Raw genomic sequence first — 24229 nt, forward strand, 5'->3', positions numbered from 1 at the left:
CCCCGTAGCAGAGAAGACATCGCAAGTACACGGAATTCCAACAGTGATGAACCAAACAGCCTACTAGTACGAGCATTGCCAACCCAGCCGCCTGCCGTCCCAAGTCTGCTTTCCTTGACAATTTTAGCGTTATTTTTATTGCTTCATCTGCTCTCCGTACATTCTCAAATACTCCAGATCACGTTCCTTCTGTTGTTTCGCATTGGGACGATACTTTAGCTTCTCCTTCCTGACCTTTGTACGAGCTTCAATAAGCTTCCTCCACAATCGTATATAAAACTTGGATGCCTCAATCTGTGAAATCCTCGATTCACCCATCGCATTACGTTCCGTAGCACATTCATCCACTCTGGCCACAAACTCCCCCTCAGACAATCGACACATTTGCATTCCAGTCTCATACGGACAAAACAATTCCAAATCCAGCTTGGCACCTATTAAATCTCGACTAAACCAGTCCCGAAGCTGTTGGTTTGTCCAAGTGGCTGGATTTTCGACCTCACTGTTTGATGCCATATCGTCTCGTTTCGAAGCTATTATTCTGAGAGGTGCTGCGAATCGAACCGTCATTAGAGATTGAGGTGTGTCGACTATGGATGGTGATAGATGGGCAATGACGATGGTTTTGCATGGTCTGGGTACTGTCAAGTCGAAGGTATCTTTGAGCAATAAGGTAAGACGAGTGGTTCGGTATGGTATATGGACCATCTTGTCGGATGTGAGGGCTAGAGACCTTGTTCGAATGCATTCCTGGAACATATAAATGATTGGGAGTCAGATGTGAGACTCACAACATTATTTGATACTAGTCCTTTTTTGCGTCGAGACAAACATACCTTGATCGCTGCGAGCGACTTGTTGAGCTCTTTAGTCTCTGCAACCCTGCTCTTGTCATGATACATGGCATCCGCTGTGTTTTCAGAACCTTTTGTAAACGGCAAAAAAAAGTCAAGAGACCATTCCTCAAACTGGCCACACCAGAAAGTGCTGCACAACCGCATACCAGCCAGATCAATGAGCATCAGAATCCCAGGCTCAGCAGACGGGCGCCTCTTGTCTACTATCCTAAACCGACAGACAGCGTGACTTCTCGACGATGTGGTATTCTTGAATGTCGTTTCAGTACGGCGATACGACGTTGCTGATGCAAAAACCGTGTAAGCAACTGAAGTGGTGATGAGAATGAGTCCTGACAATTTACCTATTCGCACTCTTTCATGCACCTGTTCAGGTGCTGAGACTTGAACCTCTGTTGTTCCTTTGACTTGTATGGTTCCAAATACATCTTCCATGATTTGGACCTAATGTTTGAGAGCGATGTTAATTTGGATTTGAAGCAATCAAGTGTGTCGAGACCAAAAACCCAGCAAACTGCTCGCACTATACCGTTTCAGAGCGCTCATTCAACAAGTCAAATCCACGATTCCCAAATAGCTCAAAGAAGGAGATGAATATATCAAAATCTGCATCATCTGGTATTGGAACATTGGGCGTGGTTCGTTGTCGATATGCTTTTGCCATTTCAAACAGCTCATTACCTAGGTAGATGACCGTTATGATCATGACAACAAATTGTGATCCAACAGAAAAGACTACTGACCAACGCACTCCTCAATCCCGTTCAAAGTATACGTCTTGCCACTGCCGGTTTGTCCATATGCGAAAAGCGTAGCAGAAGCACCTCCATACACCGTCCTCAACAACTCTCGCGTAGTAACAGCATGTATCTCACTATTACCCACATCTTCTCCAAAAGTCATATCATACGACGACTCGTTCGGTTTCAACAGCATACGTCCATCAAACTTTTCGTCAATGGAGAAGACTGTGCATTTGGGATTGGCCATTTTAACGCTATGAATACTCCATTGTTCGTGTGGTAGTAATGGACGTGTTCGTAAGCAGATTGTTACGTCTCGTTCTCGTTCATTGGATTCGGAATATGGTTGTGATGGTGTGGTTGCAGATGTTGCATTGTGATGCCCAATGATGGTGAGAAATTCGTTCTTTTTCGACAGCACTTTGGCTAGTTTGGGAGATATGCCATCAGATGTGCTTGAGATGGACTCGGCAGAGTTGCTTGCGGACTGCCTATGGACTGTACCAGGGTTAAAAAATTGACAACAATTTACAATAAAATGGTGACGAGAACTCACGCATTTCAAGGAGGTCCTTGCCACTAGGCTCTTATAACAGAGTGTCTATGACTTCATACGATAGCAATGGCCGTGTCCTTGGTTCTACGTCACCAGGTATAGTTGCCAATGCTTTTCGTGGAGTGAATTGATGAACGATTAAATCACGTGCCGTACAACGCGTCAGATGGACAAGATTCTCTCTCGGTACTACAAGTATATAATCATTTAATTATTTGAGATGTTCAGAACGCTCATTAACTATTACATTTCTCAATAGTTTGAAAACATCCATCCTCAATAGACGCTAATTTGAAAAACAACGCCAAAGGGTAAGTGTAAGCGTAATTTTACGTCACAAATTACTTTATAATATATGGATCTTCTGAGCTGGATGGGCGAACGCATGAACGGACTTCAAACATTTGCTCTGAAAGAGCCTACAGAAGTGAAGCAAAAGACTTATCGAGTTCACTATGACAAAATTCTTGCATTTTGTTCTTCTCCTCGGTAGCGAACGTTTTGTGTGAACTTTTGGGACTAATAATATCAACCTGCGAAGTGTAGAAGTTTGGCATGACGATTTGTTCGACGGGAGACAAGCGCTGGAGTCTCCGACCTGACCTGGTGTCAAACCTAAACCCGAATCGTTGATCATGAGCAATATTTGTTGATAGTTTATTAAAAGAGATATTAAAGATTCAAAGACTCATATCAAATCGCAAACTGTACGACACACCATCTCGGATCCACACAGCTTACCACATAATATGGCACACAATCCTAGCACAAATCAAGCCTTGATTTCTTGACCTGGAGCAACATAAGGATGCACCTCATTCGCAGCACTCCATCGAGAATTATTTTCAGGCTCATCAAACTGTCGAACTGTGATTCAAAGAAATGTTAGACAGCCAAAAAAAAGTCTCCCGAAACTTTGTAAGTACCTGCTCGACGATACCAAATATACACCCCAACGATAACACCCAGCATGATAATCGTAGTCAATACAGCAGCCACAAAGAAAATAATATTTCTTGTACTTGAAAACACACTTTTAAAGAATGTCCCAATACGTCCCACCACATTCGTTGTTGTAGTGTTAACAACAGCAGTCCCATTATTGATACTACTAACAATCCCATTCTGGGATGCAGCCAAACAACACCCTTCATTCGTATTCCTTGCACAGTGCTGCTGTCTCTGTGCTACTGTCGTATACCCACAATTTACATCCTCTCCAACAGATGGTTCGGATGCTATACAATTTGCGGGTGTTCCGGAGACCGTCAAATTCGTACAAAGGGAGCTGTATACGCGCAGCGTTTCGTTTCGTGCTGACATTACTCTTTGTGATGGAGTCGGCGTACACATACTGAATACTTGTTGTAAGCTCGAGAGCGCTGTTTGACAAGTGCTGGAACATAGAGCTTGAGGAGTTGGGTTTGGAGTGCATCCTTTGGTGGCTGATTTTACGACGAGCATGGCACAGTAGGTTGATAACTAGGAATGAGAAGGGAAAGCAGGTCAGCTTCGAGCAGGGAGAAAGTAGTTTCCAAGTTTCCAAAGTGAATTCCTTACATGGTATCGCTGACCGAGACCATTGTACTAAGAGCCAAAGAAGAAGGTGTCAGCAGAGTGAATTCAGTGACTTCAGTGAATGCTGCTGCACTTCCTACTTTTTGAGAAAGAGAACTAGCAAAACTTACGTTCGGGCAATCGTAAACTGATTGAAAGCTCTGCGTATAAGCAGTCTGATTATCCATGATCGACTTCATATACATATCAAAAGACGGTATATCATTGTAGTATTCTGGCAAAACAAACACAGAGTCCTATACAAGTAAGAGGGCAAATGTAAGCGACATAATACTACAATACGTTCACGTCTCAATATAAGCGTAATCAAGGAATCCACTTTTGAAACTGGTTCTCGAGTTGCTTTTTTTTGTATGCACAACGAAAGAGATGTTGAACTGCAATTTACCTTTTGGAAAGCAGTGCAAGTACTTGAGCCAGTAAGTTTCATACAATCTGGCTGCTGAGCATATATACATGTCCAAAGTATCGCGAAAATCAGTAGTAAGAGAGTGAATCTCAACATGGTTGAAAATATCCTTTCGATGTGCTTGAACTGCAAGGAAGTTTGGATAGCAGAGTAGGCTAGGACCCAGTAATTGTGTCTTGTGAGGTCTCGCGGCAAGCCGTCCCGGTTATCATAAACTTGTCGTCTTCTGCGCGAATGGGTAACACATCTACACCAGCCTACAACTGCTACTATCGAATAAGTACAGGAGGTAAGGGAGAAGGAAAGCTGTTATTTAATGGTATGATATCGAGGAATTCGTATACAAGTATTGATTTAAACCGCAACAGTTTCAGTTATTCATAATTGCGGCAAAATAGGACACGTCCTTGAAATGCATTTTAAACTTGCCGCACAAGATTCTTGCAGAAACAAGCATCAATACCATACGGTTGCAGATTGATATGGAATAAGACGCGTCATTTGAGTCTTAAAGCATGGTGAAGGTCTCTCAAATCTCGAAAAGTGGTTTGCTAGGGTTTGATGCGCATTCTTCTTGCTTGGAAAAAGCGACCAGCAAACGTCATTAAAGAGCCTCGATCGCGTCAAGTTCCCATTTGATGCACTCCCTCCTGGGATCTTACACCTTGCTGTCTCCGCCGCTCCTAACTGTCATCACATTCACCACAAAGATGGACGACATGGTGGAAGGACAAGTGTGGCTGCCTACAGAAATAGTCGATCAAATACTAGAATATGTGAAGGACGGCAATGACATTGACACCAAAACTCTTGCGCATGTGGCTCTTGCATCCAAGCATTGGAATGAATCTGTCTGAAATGTTTTTGCTTTCATGTTACTCAATAAGTTGAATGTTCTGATACTATACCAAATCGATAGGCACTTCGTATATTATACCGGAAACTACGCTGTCCTTCGGAAACAAGTCGTTCCTTTTGCTTTCATCATCTCGACATTATTCTCGATAATTCAGAGCAAATTGGGCAAGACGCTTTGAAGCATGTGAAGAAGCTGGAAATGAGGGGAAGACCTGTTGGATTCACAGACGTCGCTGGATCTCCTTGCAGTTGGTACGTAGCAGTTGTTAACGGTTTGGATTTGCATGTGTTGGAATTGCACGCGTCGGTGCTCCAGTTTGCAGTCTACTTATCTAATAAACTCTTCATCTATCTTTCTGCCAGTCAAAGTACCTTTCATCTCGACGAACAACGTATCTCCCGCATGGTGGAGCGCTGTCACAGTCTAAGTGACGTTGACCTCCTTGGCTCCTTTGTCGGCTTATTGAAGCATGCTCGAGATTTGGACACCCTCTTGATTCGCACTCCAAGCTATAATTCAGAACCTATAGACGAAGAAATCCCTCGCTTGTTTGCAGTGAGAAATCCTCGTTGTAAACTCAGTATTATGGATCCTGGCTCGCTCCCTATCTGGACGGTAATGCGACATTTGAAAGTCGACAGCGTGACTCTCAGTACCATGGGAGAAGAATTACAGATCAGGTCGACTCTCGAGGCTTTAATGTCACAGAGCACTGAAAGCCTAACCTCGATCAATGTCCGTGTTGATGGCTTGAGTATCGCTACACCTCTATGGAACTTTGATGTATATGTAAATCTCATATCTGTAAGGGTGCTAGTAAGAGAATTAAGAGCAATCGACAATTGCCGGCTATTGATGTCTTTGGCTTCGCCAGCAGCAAAATCAAACCTCGAATCTTTGAGGATTGATAGCACTCGACCGCTGTTTCACACACCAACTCGACTTCCAAGTCACCCTTCAACTATAGCTGCCAATGTCATTGAACGCCACGCCGCGACTCTCTGTAAACTATATCTAAATTCGAATATCGAACTCTGTCCTCTACCCACATATGCAATCCCACGTCTCCAATACTTGACTCTGCCATACAATAAACCACAGGCACTCCATCTTTTATCCACATATGGCGGTCAGCTTCAGCACTTGACCATAGATGAATGGGTCAATGAAACTGACTCCTTGATGGTCGATGTATTAGTAGACTATTGTCCCAACCTGGCCTCTTCGAATCTCCCACGAGATGCTGATGAGCACAGTATTGAACTTATGGCTACGAAATTGGATAAACTCAGGTATCTGAAATGCTGGAACTGCACTATGTCTCGCGAACTGGCTGAACGTATTGCCTATGTACGTGCTGAGAGTAAGATGAAGACTTGTCTGAATATCTACGGCCTCCAAGACGGCACAATCAACCCATTTGGATTGGCAGTATATCAAATGTCTGATGGTACTCTCGTATTGAGTACTCTAAAGCAGGAAAGCCCCCGTGCATTCATCGGTAGCTTGAAGCCGAAACGGGCCAACTGTGTTCAAAACCGAGTTGAAGGGGTATAAACCATATAAAACTATTAAAAGGTTGCCTCATAGTGCAGGTTGCCAAATAGTCTACTGTGTACTTCTTTGTCTCAAAGTCATTATTTGTAGCTTGCAACCTTGTAGAATAGAAATTTCCAGTGAATTGATGTGACGTAACGCGTAAATGCACGAACTGTAAGCCTTTCTCACTGCCGCCTTTAGAGAGGTCCGCCTTTACTCGTTCCCAACTTTTCCGCGCACACAACAACTACAGGCAAATAGAGGCAATAGGCTTGAATTGGTTTCCTTGGCAGCGAAACTCGACGGCCTCGAATTCTCAAGAACCGTGATCTATCGCTCGAAGAGTCTTCGCCATTGCGACACTTTGGACTAAACTCAACAGATTTATTCAGCAAGGATTAAGGGAATCCAAGACCCAATAATAAAAGTCTCAACACCACATTGCATGAAAACCACACAGCGCATTATAGTTGATGGCTCGTGACAACTTGACACGGATCGAGCCTGGCTTTTTCGAACGTCCGATAGATGTACGCCATTCGAAAGACTTCTCTGAAAATTCTCCAGTCAAACTATCTGTTAAGAGTATTAGATTTGATAAATGAAGAAAGCTTCCTCATTCGATGTTTGGTATGTTACCTGATCGATGGTGCCAAATTACCAACCCGAAACTAAGACCCAATAATGACCAGATTATTAACCACCACAGCCAGCCACAAAGACTATAGTGTATAAGGTATTGCCAAACACTGTCCTAAAGAATGCACCAATGTTTCCAAACATGGTGCCAAGCAATCCAAACACTGTCCTAAGGAAGGAACCAATATTCAGACCTGGGTGGTAGAGTGATACAACTATGAGAGGTGCACAACACTAGGAGAAAGACGTCATGGCAAGCTGTTTCGTATTGCTATGATATTGAAGAATTCATTTACGCGTGATGATCAAACCTTTGAGTCTTCGTGCTTGCAATATTTGCGACTAAAACAACCATCAACTAACAATTAATGCAAATCCGCTAATACCCAAACACACATCTTGCAACAAATGACTTCTCTTTTTGATGGAATCGATGACAAGGAATTACAAAAATAAGTTTACGCTGATGGCCTGATGGTATCAGCATCGCCTTCTGGCGGTTTTGATCTAAATTCTGACGGCACAGAGCTAGAGCGCTGCATCGTGTCCACAAATACAGGTTCTTCTCCCGAGGCAGTGAGTAAGCTTGGATGTATTGGCAGACCCAACTCGTCCATTCCAAGACATGCTGTGATGAGAAAACAAAGGTGGTCAACAAGGGGCATCATATGGATCAGGAACTGCTTTACAAGACACGATGCTCGACAATGCTTACCCATAGGGAATATTCCCTCCTTCTTTGTTCTAAGGTTGCGACCTACAGTAGCAAAGTTCGTATAAATGAAGTCAAACGGAAACTGTACGAGCTGATTGCTTACCCATTGCCCAACCATCATCAAAGTTCGTCTTCACCTCTATCTTATCCTTGATCAGCACTTCAATCTCGTCGTCAGCAGTCTAGTGTAGATTTCGCAGCATTAGGAATCATTCGACTACCACGCATTCGTCGTTTTTTAGCTCTTGGAGCCCAAGTTTGAAGGCTTCCAATGATGCAATAACTTTTCCACTGATGCAATAACTTACAGGAAAGTAGTTGGCAACAGCTTCATGCCTTTTAGCAGACTTGGCAAACAGCCTAAAGCATTACAATTGGTGGGTTTAGCATTTCCAAAAGTTCAAGCAAAAAAAACAATACTTCTATCAACTCCATACCTGTTAAAGATCCCACCACTCTTACTTGACGACGCCATGCTTTGACGATTATTCGAACCAGAACCACCAGGCAGCTCATGCACAGACTGCATATCTTCATCCCTCGATCCATAACCCCCCTCAATCTCCACCGGCTTGGGTTTAGGTCTCATAAAGGCCAACAACGCACCAAATCTAACACCCGTCTTCTTGGTGCTTTCTTCTCTATGTATGGCTTGTTCGACTGCCGTATCATCATCGTCAAGACCTTCTGCGTTTCTTGTAGTAAGCCTTTGCGGAAAGAGCCAACCTAATAGACCTCCAGAACCACCAGGCTGGCCGGAATTGTTTAGCTGATTGGCTGAATCATCACCGTCTTTGGCGTCTGGTGGTAGATTGGCGTTGTCTACACCGATTTGAGATGCTTGGTTTGCTTGATGCCTTCGATACAGGAAGAATCCGATGACGGCGGCCAAGATGATGAGTATAAGAAGAGCGATTAGTATGGTTGAGTTCTAATTTGAAAAGGGAACGGGAGATACGTGAGAAGAGTTGCACTTGATACTTTAGTAATGCTCGACACATGAGTTGTTAGTATACCTTGCTCAGGAAAGAGGCAGAAGCAGCAGCTGCTGTCGCAGCAGTAGCGATTGCAGGAGCAGCACGAGTTTGTTGAGGCGGCACAGCATTATTTGTAGGACGTGTCTTAGGCACTATACTAGCAGGTGATGGTGGATTACCGGACACACCAGTTCCAACAGCAGTAGGACTAGGCCTCATAGTAGCCACAGATGGCACCGGCACTCCTCCACCATTTCCAGCACCCTGACAACACATGTCGTTCGGATTCGTAGCGCAATAAGTCATCCTTTCAGCACCACTAAAGAACCCACAGTTTACATTTTCAAGTACGGATGGCTCATTAACAATACAACCCGTCTGACTCGTAGCTGTCAGATTCATACATAGCGAGTTATACACACGAAGTGTTTCAGAGCGGGATATGGCTGCCAGTTGTGAGTTTTGAGTGCAAATGTTGGGAGAGTCGAAGAGTGATGTCAAGCTCTTGACGGCTGCTTGGCAAGTGCTCACACAGAGTTGCTGTACTGGCGCGCCACAACCGAGAATGGTGGATCGTTCTACGAGGAGACTGCAAAATGTCGATATGTGGTATCGTTGACCTTGGCCTTTGTACTATATGATGAATCAAGAGTGAGTAATATGTACGGGCCCGTCAGCTTGACATCAAAACTTACGCCTGGGCAATCGTATGACTGAGAAAAGACACTGCTATAGTTTGTACAGTTGTCATAGTGCTCTCTCACGTAGAGATCGAAAGACTGAATATCCGTATACAATTCCGGCTTAATGACCACAGAGTTCTAATATGACAAGTCGATCAATAACAGAGTTGCACATCCAATATTATGTAGTACTGGAGATCAAACGCTCGTTTGATAATAAAATGTCTGGGTGTGTGTGATTTCGACTCCTTACGATTTTTGAAACAGTTTAATGTTACCTTTGAGAAAGCAGAGCAGGAGATACTAGATGCCAATGATAAGCATGGTACAGTCTGTCCATTGACCGCTATGGTCCAGTAATGTATGCAGAGAAAGAGGGGAATGACCAACCCTTTCGACATGCTGATCAAAATGATTTAGGCCAGACACGCACAGAGGAGAGCAGCGACGAGAGAATAGGAATGGTCCACCAGTGTATAGTCTATAAGGTGAGACTATTGAAAAGTACAAATAGCGAATCACTCTCCAAGCAAGGGAGTTTGTTGGTGACGAAAAGTTGTTTGAGAGGACTCGGGAACTTGGTAAGGAGACGGAAGGAAACCAAGGAAACATTAAAGTAGAAAACAAGAACAAAGGTATCTTGTTCTAGACGTTATTTCCAGCCTACCATCCTATTCCAACCTGTTTCACGTTTTACTTCGCCCCTTGCTGCGTTCGCTAAGTTCACTAATAAACTCACGCCTGAATGCAAAAGCGCAATCCAACACATGATTTCTATTGCACACAGTTACTCTCAGCCCATTACTTTCGAAATGATCCAAATATCACATCATTGTCGGGATTCAAGGCTGGTGTTGCTATCAGCGCTTCATTGAGATTGTCTGGAGCGAGAAAAAAACCGAATTCAGTTACACATCACATCAATCAACCACTAATGATCATATTTTCATACGTAATCCAGCATTTCCAGTCTCTGGCGTCAAATAATACGTATTGACAAGTCCCCAAAAAAACCGCCCAATATGCCAAGAGTAGGACCAAAACCAATAGCAACCTTTACTTGAGAGAATCCGTAAGATGCGATTAGTGCTCATACTTTGCCATATGCTGCTGGGACTACTAATTCCGTGGCCTGTTGAGCGGTACTTGTTGGGAATGCTACATGCAAAAGCATTAAGTCCGATGTGGTCCACGATGAGAAGCAGATTCATGCGACAGTCTTACCTTCAGCAGCAATTATGAATGTAGTCAAATTAGCTTCAAAGTTGTTGAAGATCTAAATGAAGAAAAAAAGATTACTACAAAATGCACGATTGCTTTCAAATCATTCACCTCATATCTTCCATAACGATAGTGTCGTCAATGAGACCAAGATACCGGTCAAGGTACCGAGTCCTTGTATACTAAAACACAAGCCCCGTCATCAAACTACCTCGACTCACAGTAGCAAACTCAGACTATATGCAAGCTACCATTGAATAATCGCCTCTAACACCAAACCCAGCCACTCCTCTCCATAACGAAAGCATGGCGATAAAATTCATGCGAGAAATCATTGGAGCGCACAATGCTGATCCAATCGTTTCAATGATTACTATAGTAAGCTCAAGTCCATATAGACGTGTACGGCCAAACATGTCTGAGAGGACGCCGAATGTGAGTTGTCCGAGGATGGCACCGGTTTGTGCTGATGATGCGAGCATTGAGCTTCCGGATGCGAGGATTGAGTTTCCGGGTGATATGAGAGCTGCTTGGTTAAAGTACACATATCCGATTTGAATGAGGACGTTTATGATGAAGAGATCGTATGAATCGGCAAAGAAGCCGAGCTATTTGGTATGGTTGGAGAGTGAGCATCAGGAGAAAGATTCAGAAGGTCTTTTGGCCTATACAAATTATTGTCACAAGAGCCAAAAAGCATAAATGTTGCTCCGGAATATGTTGATAGAAACTTACACCAGCATCAACAATAGTTAGCAAAAGCTGCAATCCGAAACTAGCAGAATCCAACGTTTTGAAAGCTTCATCTTTTCCGCCAATGCGGTAGCATGTTCACCAGCATCTAGTCCATCCTCACTATCTGGTCCGAAAACATCATCACCATCGTTGTTATATTCCCTCTCTCTCGCTCGTTCTATTTGGTGTTTGTTGATGGTGAAGTTGGACGTCGAGGCCTGATTTGCGAGAGAAAGTTAAGTTGAAAGGCATTTATCACTAGGCTCATACGTGAATTCGCGAGTTACTCCATATGCAATTGTAAAGCTGCTGTCACAAGATATGTAGGTAACGTACGGCGGATGAACTGAACAATTGCAACACAACGACTTTTAGTACGAAAACCTGGAGGTACCAAAGTAGAGAGATTTCAATTCCGTTTTCTTGTAACTGTGATGTCGTGGCTTTAATCAATGTTGACTGTACACCCTCTCCCCCTTACATTCCCTAACGCCTGCCGAAACAACAAGCGCCGTTCAGAGCTAACAATTCTCTTAGTCTAGCGATGGGATAACATATGATGTGGGATAAAATATGGGTTAATACATGCCAACTCTACAATGTCGTCTAAACGTTTTGGCTTTCAAAGGACGACAATCCTTCGCCTCATTGGCCCAAATATCTTGTCATTGTCCGGATTCAATATCGGTGTGGCCATCAACTTTTCATTCAAATTCTCTGCAAGACAAAATTGCGAGTTAGCGTCCATCAGCACCATGTCTTGTGAACTTGTTATACCTAATCCAGCATTTCCAGTCTCAGGAGTAAAGTAATATGTTGTGATGAACCCCAAGAACATGAACCCAGCCAATATACCAAGAGTGGAACCGAGACCAATAGCCTTTTGGACTTGTGAGAATCCGTAGGATGCAATCAATGCACCGACTTTGCCACAGGCTGCTGATATGCCATGACCAGTAGAGCGATACCTCGTTGGGAATGCTAGGTTGGGAGGAGACGAGTGATCAATGCTGATGTCTTCACGGCGAGAAAGCACGAGATATCAAACTGCCTGTACCTTCAGCAGCGATGATGAATGTTGTCAAGTTGGCCCCAAAGTTGTTGAAGATCTGAAAGAGGGAGAAAAAAGATTGACTTTGATGAATTCGGAAAGCTCCACACCCTGCGGCAACCTTCATTTCAAACCTGAGCGATTGCATACAAGACCATGAAAAGAGCCACTGATGTCTTGAGAATCTTGTCGTATGCCGTTGCAAGGATTGTGTACATGACCCTAAACCACAAAAATTGTCAGACGATGTGAAAATATTGACAAGAAGATTGGCAATCGGCTTTGACAATCTTACACTTGTCCACCAAATCCAATCATCTGCAAATTCCTCCTTCCAATCCTATCCAAGAATGTAGCACCAAGAAAGTAACCAGGTATATTACCTAAGACAGAAGCTTTCAGCAGGAGATACAATAGAGATAGAGTCAGGTTTTTTTTTTACCTAGTAAAGCAATGATGAGGTTTCCTACAGTCAAGTTTTGAACATTTTGCCATGGATCTGTTGATGCGCCGAATCCGATGGCATTCAATATAAGGGTATTATTCAATCCAAGTCCCTAGACGGCCAAATAACGAAAAATGAGTATGTAACAGACCCCAAAAAAGCTGCACTAAGTGAGGAAACATACATAGATTGCAATGTCTATCAGAAACCAAGGACCAGCAGTTCCAATAAGAGTATATACATTGACTTTGGAGCACCAGAACTCTTTGAAATTGTCCCAGTTATGTATGTGTCCAGCAACAGGTTTGGCAGGGCGATGTTCCTTCTCGTCAATAACGAGAACCACACCATTGGTACCATTTACAGTAGTGGTAGACAAGAAGCGTTGAGCATCTCTAGTAGCTCCTTCTACATCACCCGCTACTTCCAAGGTATATCTTGGAGACTCGGGTATTGTCAATCGAAAGTATAAGGTAGCGACACAAGGCACGACACAAAACACGACAGCAATCCTCCAAACATGATCAAAAGCAGCGATATTCCCTCCTTGAATCTCATTCCTCCATATCGCCAGTGTCACCAATGACACCAAGATACCCGTCAACGTACCCAACCCCTGCATACTAAACACAAGACCCATCATCAGCCCACGTCGTTTCACAGTAGCAAACTCAGACGATATACAAGCAGCCATAGGATAATCTCCTCCCACACCAAACCCAACCACGAGTCTCCATAGTGAGAGCATTGCGATAATGCTCATACCCGAGACAGTTGGAGCACACATTGCAGAACCAACGGTTCCGATAATGACGACCATGAGCTCGATTCCATAGAGTCGTTTCCGACCAAATATATCAGAGAGGACACCAAAGGAGATCTGGCCGAGGATTGCACCAGCTTGTGCTGAAGCTGTCAAAATCGAGTTTCCTGTGGATGGCAGAGTTGGTTGGCCAAAGTAGACGTATCCGAGGATGGGGATTAGGAGATTTATGATGAAGAGATCATATGAGTCGGCAAAGAAACCCAGCTAGTAGAAAGAGTCGGATGTTGTATCAGCATTAGTTATAAACTCGTGAATCTGTCAAACTGTTACAAATGATGCATCAATATTTTAAGCCCAAAATCCAGCTGAACAGCAGATTCCATATAGTAAAATAGGTGACAAAATGATATCGGACTTACCCCAGCGACCACTATAGTAAGCATGTGCTGCATTCCAAAACTTGCTGAATCCAACACACTGAAAGCTCCAGCATGGTTCTCTCCTGACGGGGGAGGAGACGACATGGTCCTGCTTGAATCCGATCTGGGAGCATCTGGTGGCCTTGGGATCACTGCTTCCTTCTCCATTCTTTGATCGACGAGAAATAACCGTTTCTTGCAGAGTGTTTGGAAATTGAGAAAGATTTTGACGCCTAACGACTTGAGCGACGAAGATGACAACCAATTCTTCACGAGGCGACGCGCTTCGCGTCTGAAACAGCACGGGAAGCTGATAATATCGCGTCTGCATAACGATCGATATGGCCAACACCTTTACAAATTTTCGTCCGAGGTTTTCGTGTTATATCAATGAGGTAAAGCATATCATATACAGATTAAATTGATTCTAATGCCTTTCGAGATGATTAGTCTGCACCTGCATCAGACTCGGAAATGAGTCGTAAGAACTATTGAGAAATAAATAAAAGACAAGCGTTAGTACCAGCATTCCTCTCAAACAGATTTCCACCAGTACGCAACTCACCACTTCATCCAAACTCGTCATAGATATCCCATAATCTTCAACACCATACAGCGTCTTGTTCCTCTCCATCTCACTAAACAGCGACGCTAGATGACCACGAGGAGGATTAAACTCATACGAAACAGTAGTACTAAACGCATCCAGCCTCTTCCACCCAGAAGGCAACAGAGACTCCACAAAGGCTGATGCACGTCTCATGTCTTTTTCTTGTGCTATAAAGTAGAGCTTGAATCCACTTCCGTAAAGCTGCTTGAGTCGTAGTGGAGAGCCTAGACAGCGGAGAGTTCCTTTTGCCATGATGGCTATACGTTGACTTAGGACTTCGGCTAGAAAAGAAATGTGCGGTGTTAGCGAGTAAAAGGAGTAATTCTACGAGATGCGAAGGATTTGGTCATACCCTCTTCCATAGAATGCGTTGTCAAAATGATTGTCTTTCCGACCTTGGCTTTATTAATAATGGTCCATATCATCCGCCTGACTTCAGGATCGAGACCTATGTGAATGGGAAATGTTAGCGAATGGTGGTGTAGATTCACTGAATGTTCATCTGGAAGCGCTATATCTTTTTTTGTCAAACAATTGAATCTTACCAGTCGTTGGTTCATCCAAGAAGATGCTTCAATATGAACAGAAAGGTGTGTCAGTATGCGAGATGTGGCGCTGCGAGCCAAACGGCAAAACACTTACACAGTAGGATCTCCAACAAGAGAAATGGCGATAGAAAGCCGTCTCCTCTCACCACTGGAACATAGGAGCATGTCAGACACATGTCAATGACAACCATTACAACAAATCTGATTGTATTCCGGTCGCTTACCCACTAAGGTTTTTGGCAAAAGCACCGGGTTTGGTATCAAGCGCTACTTGCTCCATGGCTCTTTCAACCACAGAGCTCTCATCTCTAGAATGTATGCCTAAAGAAAAAGCGTGAGCAAAAAAAGCACAGGACAAAACCTTCAAATGCCAACAAACCTTTCAATCTCGCATACTATTACGGGAATGAGTTTGTGTAAGTGAGGGCTTGTATTTCAAGATGAATAACTTTTCATCTTAAACAGACTTGCAAGAATGGCGGACTTACAAAGAGCAAGTTCTCACGAACGGTCAAGTCCATGAATAGTATATCAAATTGGGGGCAGCTACAAATGGAAATAGGATGAGAAACACATCTCTCATGGGGAAAAAGCCTTCAAACGACAACGACAGGCCTTACATTCCAATGTGCTGGTAGACCTGGGCAGTTTCGGTCTTGATGTCAAACCCAGCTAATCGTGCAACACCCGCTGACGACTCATATAACCCGGTAAGAATACTAATCAAAGTGGTCTTTCCAGCTAGCACCACAAAAATAGTAAAGTCAGATGCCTCAAACTCTGATATAGATACCATTTCACACAACAATACACAATCCAGCGATAACAACCATATATCAACCATTTACCTCCATTTGGGCCAAGCAAACCGAAGACAACCCCTTCTTCCACCGCCAATGTAACGTCCTTGACAGCCAATTTAGGCCCCAAGCCTCCTCTCCCACCATACACCTTCCTCATATGACTCATAACAAGTGGCGACTCTCGCGGATACCTCTTCTCAACAACTCTCGCTCTCTCAGCTCTCACATCATCGTCCTCATGCGCAACTTCTTCAGGTGCGACAGTTATAGCAAGCGCCATCGCATGCTCAGATTTAGGATCGATACCGTTGTTTGCTTCCATGCGCTTCTTGCGGTAAAACCAGTCTATGGGTTCAGTGAATATGAAGTGCCATGGTTTGCGAGTTCCGAATTGGGAGGGGAAGACGGCTTGGAGGTAGAGGGCGAGAAGGAGGAAAATGGGGATTTCGGCCCACATGAAACCCACCGCGCTTGATAGTTCACCGGTTATGGTCTTGTATGGTTGGAGTGTTGAGGTGTAGGCTGCAGTGTTCATTAATGAGAGGCAGCGGAAGAAGGCAAATGGTGGCCTAAGACATAGCACTGTGTAAGTACTCCTCAATGGATGCAAAAAAAACATTCAAAATCGATACCATACCAAATAAAATAAGCAGGTGGTGCCGTTGTACCATCAAACAGCGAGTCAGTGACGAGTGAAATGATGACTCCACAAAGTACAATTAAAAACACCACAACCAAAGCAATCTGGGAGCGAGAGAACAAGGCCCCAAAGAAGAATGCCAGAGCTACTTGCACGTGTCCCCATGTAAAGAATAGAAACACCAAGACACCAGGAGACGTCCTCGTGAAGAGGTCGAGTCTGCCTAAACGTCCAGCAATCAAGAAGAATGCCGTCGAAACAATATAGAGGACATAGAAATGAATGTCTGTAAAGCAATTTGACGTGTAAGCCATTGGTTTGAAAAAACTCACAGCCACATTATTCGAGAAGGTCTGGCGTACTCACAATGCGTCAAATAATACGTGTAGCTCTTCAGCCCATTCATTTTCATCATCATCAATATCCTATCCTCCTTCTCTTTGACTAGCGTCTAATATGCGAGAAAAAAGCGAATTATTACATCTCAAGCTAACTAAACTCAGCCGACGGTTCTTACAATCACAAAGATTGGCAAAAGGAACGAGATTCCAAAAGGATACAAGATGCGTCCAATCAGTCCTGCAATTGGCAGCGACACTCCTGTAGTAGCAAGCTGTGGGAACGCACGGAGACCCTGAAAAACATCACAAGATGTCAGTGTTGCTGTCTCGAGAGTTCGTTCGCGAAAAAAACACGATTACACAGACGAGCCATACCTGTGTAATAGTAGCACTTCCCAACACCCCATTCACACCACCACTGAACCTCATATACGCCTGTCCCAACCGCGCTTGCAGCATCGTCTGTCGCCAGCCTGGATCTGGATATCCTGACGAAGAGGCCAGTCTTTCATCGGTACCGACTTGTAGCGTATGTGCAAATTTTCGGTTTGTAGTGTCCAGAGTTTCAAAGAAGACTCCTCCGTATGGCATTGCTTGGGTTAGCGATGAGACAGCAGAGTAGAACTGCGTCAGTAAGGCGTTGCTGCTGTTGGAAAGAAGTACAGACTTGTCTACGCCGGCCAGGAGCTGGATGACGTTGTTTAAGGCAGTCGCGAGGACTGAGTCAAGTGCTGTGGATGTGTTTCCAGTAACAGGGACCCATACGGGTACTGGCACAAACCTAATGGGCAGATGTTAAATATCGTTTTTTGTCCCGTCACGGAGAAAACGTACCCTGCAGGAACATAAGTTGCAACATCACCAACAACAGTAGTTGATATGTTAAGCGCATATCTTGTCTCCATCGTATCCAATAGTCCATTCGATTGGTTGGCGTCTACAAGAAAAACGTGATTCGTCAAACTGAATCGTCCCTCTTTATTTGCTCCATGATTTAAACTTACACTTGTAAGCAGCAGCAGAGACAGACCCAGCCTGACTAAACGGCACCACAGGTTGCTGTCCAGCAGTCCCAAGCAAACCCGTCGCACTGACAGAGTCAGAGAACGTGTACATGTACCACGGTCGTGATTGATACTTTGTAAAAAACTGAATCTGTCCAGCGTATCTTGATGCTAGTGTGGCGTTACTGAATGTAGTGTTTAAGAAATTAAACCATCCGCCGAGTGGTTCTGCGGTAAACATTGAGTCTTTGCCAGCAATGTTGCCAGAGAGGCCAGGATCTTTTTCGTAGATGGTCGAGAATGGGTAGCTTTCTCCAAACCAGTTCGTGCATACTCGTTTAATGTTGTATGAACTGGCTCCCTACAGTTGAAAGAAGACAGACTTCAGTTTGGGGGAAAAAGCAGTGAACGTCGATAGTAGCAATTCTTCGACTGTACGTCAAGACTATACTCACTGGCGGTCCATTCAGCGAGAGAGCTCCAGCATATCTGAAATCTGTCGTTGAGGTGGTTGGTTAGCCTGCTACCAACTCCTGACCTTTCAAGTTGACTGAAAAAACTAGATGATGTAACATACAGTTCGTAGCGAAAATGGTATCCAGCGTAGCTCCAGGTATCGACCCTTTCCCAGTAATATTAGGCAAACTGCTCAAATCGCTGGACGTGAGCGCAATCGGCAAATTATACGCATCTAGCGCCGTAACGTTACTGCAATACAGCAGTTCCGAATAACTAGCCGTCTTGGCAATCAAGGCAGTCAGAACTGCTCCAAGAATCGACGATATAGCCACCATCAACACGGGGCACGCAGTAATACAACAACAGTTCGTGAAACATTGTCGTCTTTGATACGAAGCTGTTTTGCGGAAGAGAGCTTTGAGCTGGTAGCTCTTTCGATGTGGGAGGTTTCGAGCTGTTGAGGCTTGGAGGGGTGGTTCGTCGTCATCGATAGGGATCTGGGTTACTTCAGGATGGAAGCTTCGTAATGTGGGATATGTAATGTGCGTGACGATGGGAGCTGATGATGTTGGGATAGGTGGTAGAGCAGGTTGGTACCCAGTTTGAGAAGATGGAGCTAATGATGATGGTAGTGGAACTGGAGCCACTTCTTCGTAACCTGGCGGATCTGAACTAGACATCACGTTATTCTTCTCAGTTCCCGGCACGACTGAGTTGATGAGCCTAGTAGTGTTGTTATCCGTTTCCGGGACCATTGTGGTTCCAATGGCGAATGGATCCTGGCCCTCGGTCGACATTTGTTCAGGATACACTCGTCTGCTAGCTGAATTTGGTTTTGATGATGAATTCAGTAGCCCGCTTGCATCATCAGCCATATACCAACAGTGGTCTATTTATTTCCAATAAATATGTATCAAAAACAGTGAATACGACTGTGAAGATTAGGCAATTTACGTAAAGCAAAAGCACAGCAGGGATTTTTTGGTTGTTAGGATTGCTTTTATGCGTGTTTTACCCTTGTTAGCACGTGAAGATCTATGCAGAGACAACTTACCAGGTCGTCAATCAGGTTGAATATGTACTTGCTTACTCCTCTTTCTGGGTTTGCGTCCATCTTCCTCCAACTTTTGTCAACACAACTTTTGTCTTTTGACCAATCGCTATAATGCATCACGCACAAGCTACAAAGCTGATGCCCATATGTAATCGATGCTTACAATATGGATTACATAGTAGAGCCTTTCGAGTTCTCTCACGAAAGTCGTTTCGCTTGACGGATTTATTAAGCAGTCGTAAACCAGCTTATGTTTCAAGTCCTATCTTTTATGTCAATTCTGGTATGAACGAGTTGCAAATCGCGTTTAAAATCATCTATGATCTATTTAGTAATGACTTTCACATGCTTTACTTAGTACCTCATATTGGACATTTGTACTCGATGCTGTTTGCCGATGTGATGAAGAGATTCTATGAATTGCAAGGGAGGCCAGTTATATTCTCAACTGGTACAGATGAGCATGGACTCAAGGTATATTGAAGCTGTTGAATTGGGAGGGATTGGGGAGGATGCCATGCTCGACGAAACAAGAGCAAACGATACAGTCCAAATAGGCTGATGTATTGACAAAACATCATCGTTTAGATCCAGCAGTCTGCCAAAAAGGCTAAAAAACCGCCATCTGTATTCTGTGATGAGATTTCTTCCTCGTTTGTGGTAGCATGCTCTGTCTTGATTGGTCTAGTCTCGTACAGTTCTGACACAAAACCTTTACAAACTTTAGTCATTGGCGAAGAAGGCAAACGTCTCATATACAGACTTTATACGGACGACAGAACCTAGGCATTACAAGGCTGTCGACGCATTATGGGTTAGTGTGTGAATGACTCCGTCCATTCATGGCCTCTTTTGCATCCACTCTAACACGTAACTACGTAACAGACTCGTTTATGCGATGCTGGATTCATATACAAAGGACACCACGAAGGATGGTACTCGATATCGGACGAGACATTCTATCCACCATCTCAAGTCGCGGACGAAACGCAACCTGATGGAAGTGTGGTCAAGATTGCACGAGATTCAGGACAACGTGTAGAATGGACTCGAGAAGAGAATTACAAGTTCAAGTTGGGGAGTATGCGTAATCAGTTGTTGGAGTGGTTGCAGAATAATCCTACAGGTACTCATCACCTCTGGTTATAGTCTCGTTTTTGGCTTGTGTCTCATACCATTGCAAGCATTCTTTAGCAATCGTACCACAACAGAAATGGGAAGAAGTCATCGAACACATCAAATCCCTAACAGAAACACCAGACTCTGATCTATCCATATCTCGTCTGAAATCACGAGTAGATTGGGGCATCCCTGTACCCAACGATCCAGACCACGTCATCTACGTATGGCTAGACGCACTTACCAACTACCTCACTGTAACTGGATACCCATGGACGGAATCTGTCTCTAAAAAGGACTATTGGCCCGCAGAATGCCACATCATTGGCAAAGACATTATCAAATTCCATGCTATATATTGGCCTGCTTTTCTAATGGCTGCTGGACTACCGCCTCCCAACAAGATCATTGTGCATGCACATTGGTTGATGGGTCGTTTCAAGATGTCAAAGAGTCGTGGAAATGTGGTGGATCCGGTGAAATTGTTGGATGAGTTTGGAGTTGATGCTGTTAGATACTTTTTGATTCGTGATGGCGGGATGAATCATGATGCTGGTATGTATTCAGATTTCCTTGGAATGAATCTTGAGAGATCTGTCGTGGGTCATAACTCAGCATTCGCTACATTTTTTTCGCCTTCTAGAATTCTCAATGCAATCGATTAAGACACGCAAAGTAAATGACTTGGCTGATCAGTTGGGCAACTTTGCTATGAGATGTACAGCTTCGAGTATAATTGCTGATGGAGTGGTACCGCAACTACCTCATCCTTTTGCCATACCATCATTCAATCGTGAATTACGAGAATTCGGCAGTAAGACTCCTGTTTACTTTGCCTTACAACAGCTCTATGACCTCAAATCCTCACTCACATTCCTCACAAAAAATACTTTTAAAGCTGCAGTTACACATTCAGTCCGAAAAGGCCAACTAGGTCAATACCTCGAGACCGTATCCCGTCTAATAGTACAAGGAAACAAGTACTGGCAAGACAGTGAGCCATGGAAAATGGATCAGAACTCGAACGAGTTCAAGACGTGTGTCTATGTTTCATTGGAGATATGTCGACTTGTCGGAATAGCTTTGCAACCGGTTATACCTGACGCGTCTGGTGCATTGCTAGATGGAATGGGAGTTGGGAAGACACGTAGGAGATGGAAGGAGTTGGTGTTTAGTAGGAAGGAGGGTGGTCGACGATTAGGAGAGATGAAGCCGATTTTTCCAAAGACTTGAAGGTCTGATGCGTAGATCACGTATTGTAGAGCATAGTAGAATAATGTAAACCCATAAATTATTATTTGACGCGTTAGAAGCTCTTCTCTTATTGCGCCACTTGAAAACTGCAACTTGCACTTGCACTTCCGCCGGCAAAGGGTAGCTCACAGTACGTGTATAGACAGAAGGGAGAGGACACCATGGCTCCGTCTAATAGCATCAATAGAGGACCAAAAGCTGAAGAAACCTCTCTGGATACGACTCTTCCTGCCAATGGAATGCCAATACTCAAAAAACCAAACGCAATTCTGCTTCATGCGTGTCGTGTAGGACTCAGGTAAGCTTGGATCTGTGCTTATTTATAGTATTTATATGTGGAAATTTCAGCTTTATGCTTGACGCAAACCGCCATAGTGGCTTGATCAACTTACATCCCAATTCATTTTGTTTTTCTTGCCTTTGTATAGATCTCTAGTATTAGGATATGGTCTACGAGCTGGAGTCGATCTCGCCCTGAAACTCTTATCAGTTATACGAAAACGCATGAAACTAGTCGACGCACTACGCGCATCTCTATTTGGAGAGGATGCATTCCGTTTCGCTCTAGTTGTAGGAGGATTTGGATTCATATGGAAGCTCGTAGACAACACACTACGACTCGTCCGAGGAGTCGACGATAAACTCAATGGATTTATTGGTGAGCTCACGGTTGACTACTTGATCGCACCACCTGCTGAAATCAGTTATTTTAGCTGGTAGTTTAGCAGGTCTATCACTACTAGCCGAAAAGCAAGACCGTCGAATAATGTGGGGCCAACAATTAGCAGTACGAGCCGGTGAAACTATATTCAACTCGCTACGACTCAGTAAAACCTTTCACTTCCCATTCGCCTCATCGCTGATATTTATGCTGTCTTCGGCTTCCATCATGTACGCATATGTCATGCAACCACACACCATACCGAAATCGTATTACTCGTTTATAGTCAGTACGGGGCCGATACCGGAAGATGTATTAGGTATGGTGAGACAGAATGTTAGAGGTGTCGCGATCGACCCTTTGGCCTTCGTCAATGCTGCTACAAAGTATCATGGAACTAGTCATGCCGTTGAATATGCCAAGAGCATGACGTCTCTGCCACCAGCTATACCATGCGAGTTATTCCATCCATCGAGGGACTCGCATGTCCTTCATTGGGGTTGGGTATTCCAGAAGGTGCTCAAGAAGATACTGCCTGTGTATTTGGCTCTGAATGTGGTGCCGTTGGCTGTGTTGAGAATGCGTGACTTCTTCAAGAGGTATTGCTGGATGAAGTTTGCAAGCTTTTTTTGCTCAACTTTAGAACTGACCAACACCCTTCTCGAATAGGCCGATGGAGCTGTCACAACGATCTCTTACAAACGCCTTCAGAAGCAGCGTCTTCTTGGCTACATTCGTATCCGGCTATCAAGCCATAGTATGTATACAACGAGAGCTCATAGCTCGCAACTGGCTGAAATCAGACAGCAAGTACATATACTGGTGGGCTGGTCTATTAGCTGCATCGTCAGTCCAAATTGAACACACAGGGCAGAGAAATAATCTGGCCATGTATGTCCTCCCTCGAGCAATGGAGTCGCTGTATACCGTCTTGTACCAGAAGAAATGGATGGTACAGATCAAGTACTTTGAGGTGGCCATGTTCTCAGCTGCAATGGGAATCATCTTGGCATATTTTCAGACGGAGCCTGATGCTTTAGGTAAATACATCTGGATTTTCACATGATTGTTTTGTTGCTTGATCCATCTAACGAAGATTTCCACATTGAACTGTTTGCAGGGGGTATAGTCAACCGCATTCTACAGCGTGCAAACGTCTGGGTTGAGGACAAGAAACGGGGCAGACTCATTGCCCCCATACGAGATGCTCATGGACGTTTGGAGTTCAGTCCAATCGTCAAAACACCTATAGATGAATCAACATAAATTTGACTGCAATTCAATTGTATAGATATAACCTTGTTTGAAGATCACATGAACTTTCGAGCGTGCTTGTTTGCAACATCATCTGGAAACAATGTACAGCATAGAGGCAGGGTGAGAGGTGATAAGCAAGTGCAGCTTCATAGCTCCAGTACGCAGCTCCTGTTTTTGAGGCATGAAAGAAATTGTATTTAAAAAGCACTTTGGTATCCTTTTTTTTGGTTTGGTTTTTATAGTCATCTATAATTAGTTCCTCTCTCTTTGTAATCTAGTAAGGTTTT

At 43.9% G+C, this 24229-nt stretch overlaps 5 protein-coding genes across 5 annotated transcripts; 2 read left to right on the forward strand and 3 right to left on the reverse strand.

Annotated features, from left to right (window-relative positions):
* Positions 1–135: 135 nt before the first annotated feature.
* On the reverse strand, positions 136–2160 carry SmJEL517_g03580 (uncharacterized protein; the record flags this gene model as incomplete). The annotated part of the gene is made up of 7 exons (XM_031169508.1): positions 136–750; positions 837–925; positions 1004–1141; positions 1202–1301; positions 1387–1538; positions 1601–2098; positions 2157–2160. The coding sequence occupies 7 exons, from the start codon at positions 2158–2160 to the stop codon at positions 136–138; spliced, it is 1596 nt and encodes a 531-aa protein (XP_031024547.1).
* Positions 2161–7638: 5478 nt separating this feature from the next.
* On the reverse strand, positions 7639–14360 carry SmJEL517_g03581 (uncharacterized protein; the record flags this gene model as incomplete). The annotated part of the gene is made up of 19 exons (XM_031169509.1): positions 7639–7808; positions 7896–7937; positions 7999–8077; positions 8204–8255; positions 8333–8826; positions 8912–9505; positions 9568–9693; positions 10652–10713; positions 10780–10831; positions 11028–11384; positions 11993–12049; positions 12143–12228; positions 12289–12492; positions 12569–12620; positions 12697–12784; positions 12858–12945; positions 13005–13119; positions 13192–14037; positions 14193–14360. The coding sequence occupies 19 exons, from the start codon at positions 14358–14360 to the stop codon at positions 7639–7641; spliced, it is 3732 nt and encodes a 1243-aa protein (XP_031024546.1).
* A 278-nt stretch (positions 14361–14638) lies between these two features.
* On the reverse strand, positions 14639–19472 carry SmJEL517_g03582 (uncharacterized protein; the record flags this gene model as incomplete). Its single annotated transcript, XM_031169510.1, has 18 exons — positions 14639–14680; positions 14758–15083; positions 15155–15250; positions 15348–15373; positions 15445–15498; positions 15575–15671; positions 15730–15745; positions 15839–15896; positions 15971–16091; positions 16199–16722; positions 16791–17079; positions 17160–17244; positions 17311–17427; positions 17510–17915; positions 17969–18071; positions 18139–18499; positions 18594–18634; positions 18716–19472. 18 exons carry the CDS (start codon positions 19470–19472, stop codon positions 14639–14641), a joined length of 3519 nt encoding a protein of 1172 aa, XP_031024544.1.
* Positions 19473–19762: 290 nt separating this feature from the next.
* SmJEL517_g03583 (methionine---tRNA ligase) lies at positions 19763–22003 on the forward strand (the record flags this gene model as incomplete). Its single annotated transcript, XM_031169511.1, has 7 exons — positions 19763–19934; positions 20010–20125; positions 20240–20311; positions 20379–20465; positions 20537–20777; positions 20846–21325; positions 21414–22003. 7 exons carry the CDS (start codon positions 19763–19765, stop codon positions 22001–22003), a joined length of 1758 nt encoding a protein of 585 aa, XP_031024552.1.
* A 182-nt stretch (positions 22004–22185) lies between these two features.
* Positions 22186–23951, forward strand: SmJEL517_g03584 (uncharacterized protein; the record flags this gene model as incomplete). Its single annotated transcript, XM_031169512.1, has 5 exons — positions 22186–22322; positions 22453–22682; positions 22738–23284; positions 23355–23725; positions 23806–23951. The coding sequence occupies 5 exons, from the start codon at positions 22186–22188 to the stop codon at positions 23949–23951; spliced, it is 1431 nt and encodes a 476-aa protein (XP_031024551.1).
* Positions 23952–24229: the final 278 nt, after the last annotated feature.

This window comes from Synchytrium microbalum (genome assembly GCF_006535985.1).
Source record: "Synchytrium microbalum strain JEL517 chromosome Unknown SmJEL517_scf0019, whole genome shotgun sequence".
NCBI classification, from domain to species: Eukaryota; Fungi; Chytridiomycota; class Chytridiomycetes; order Synchytriales; family Synchytriaceae; genus Synchytrium; species Synchytrium microbalum.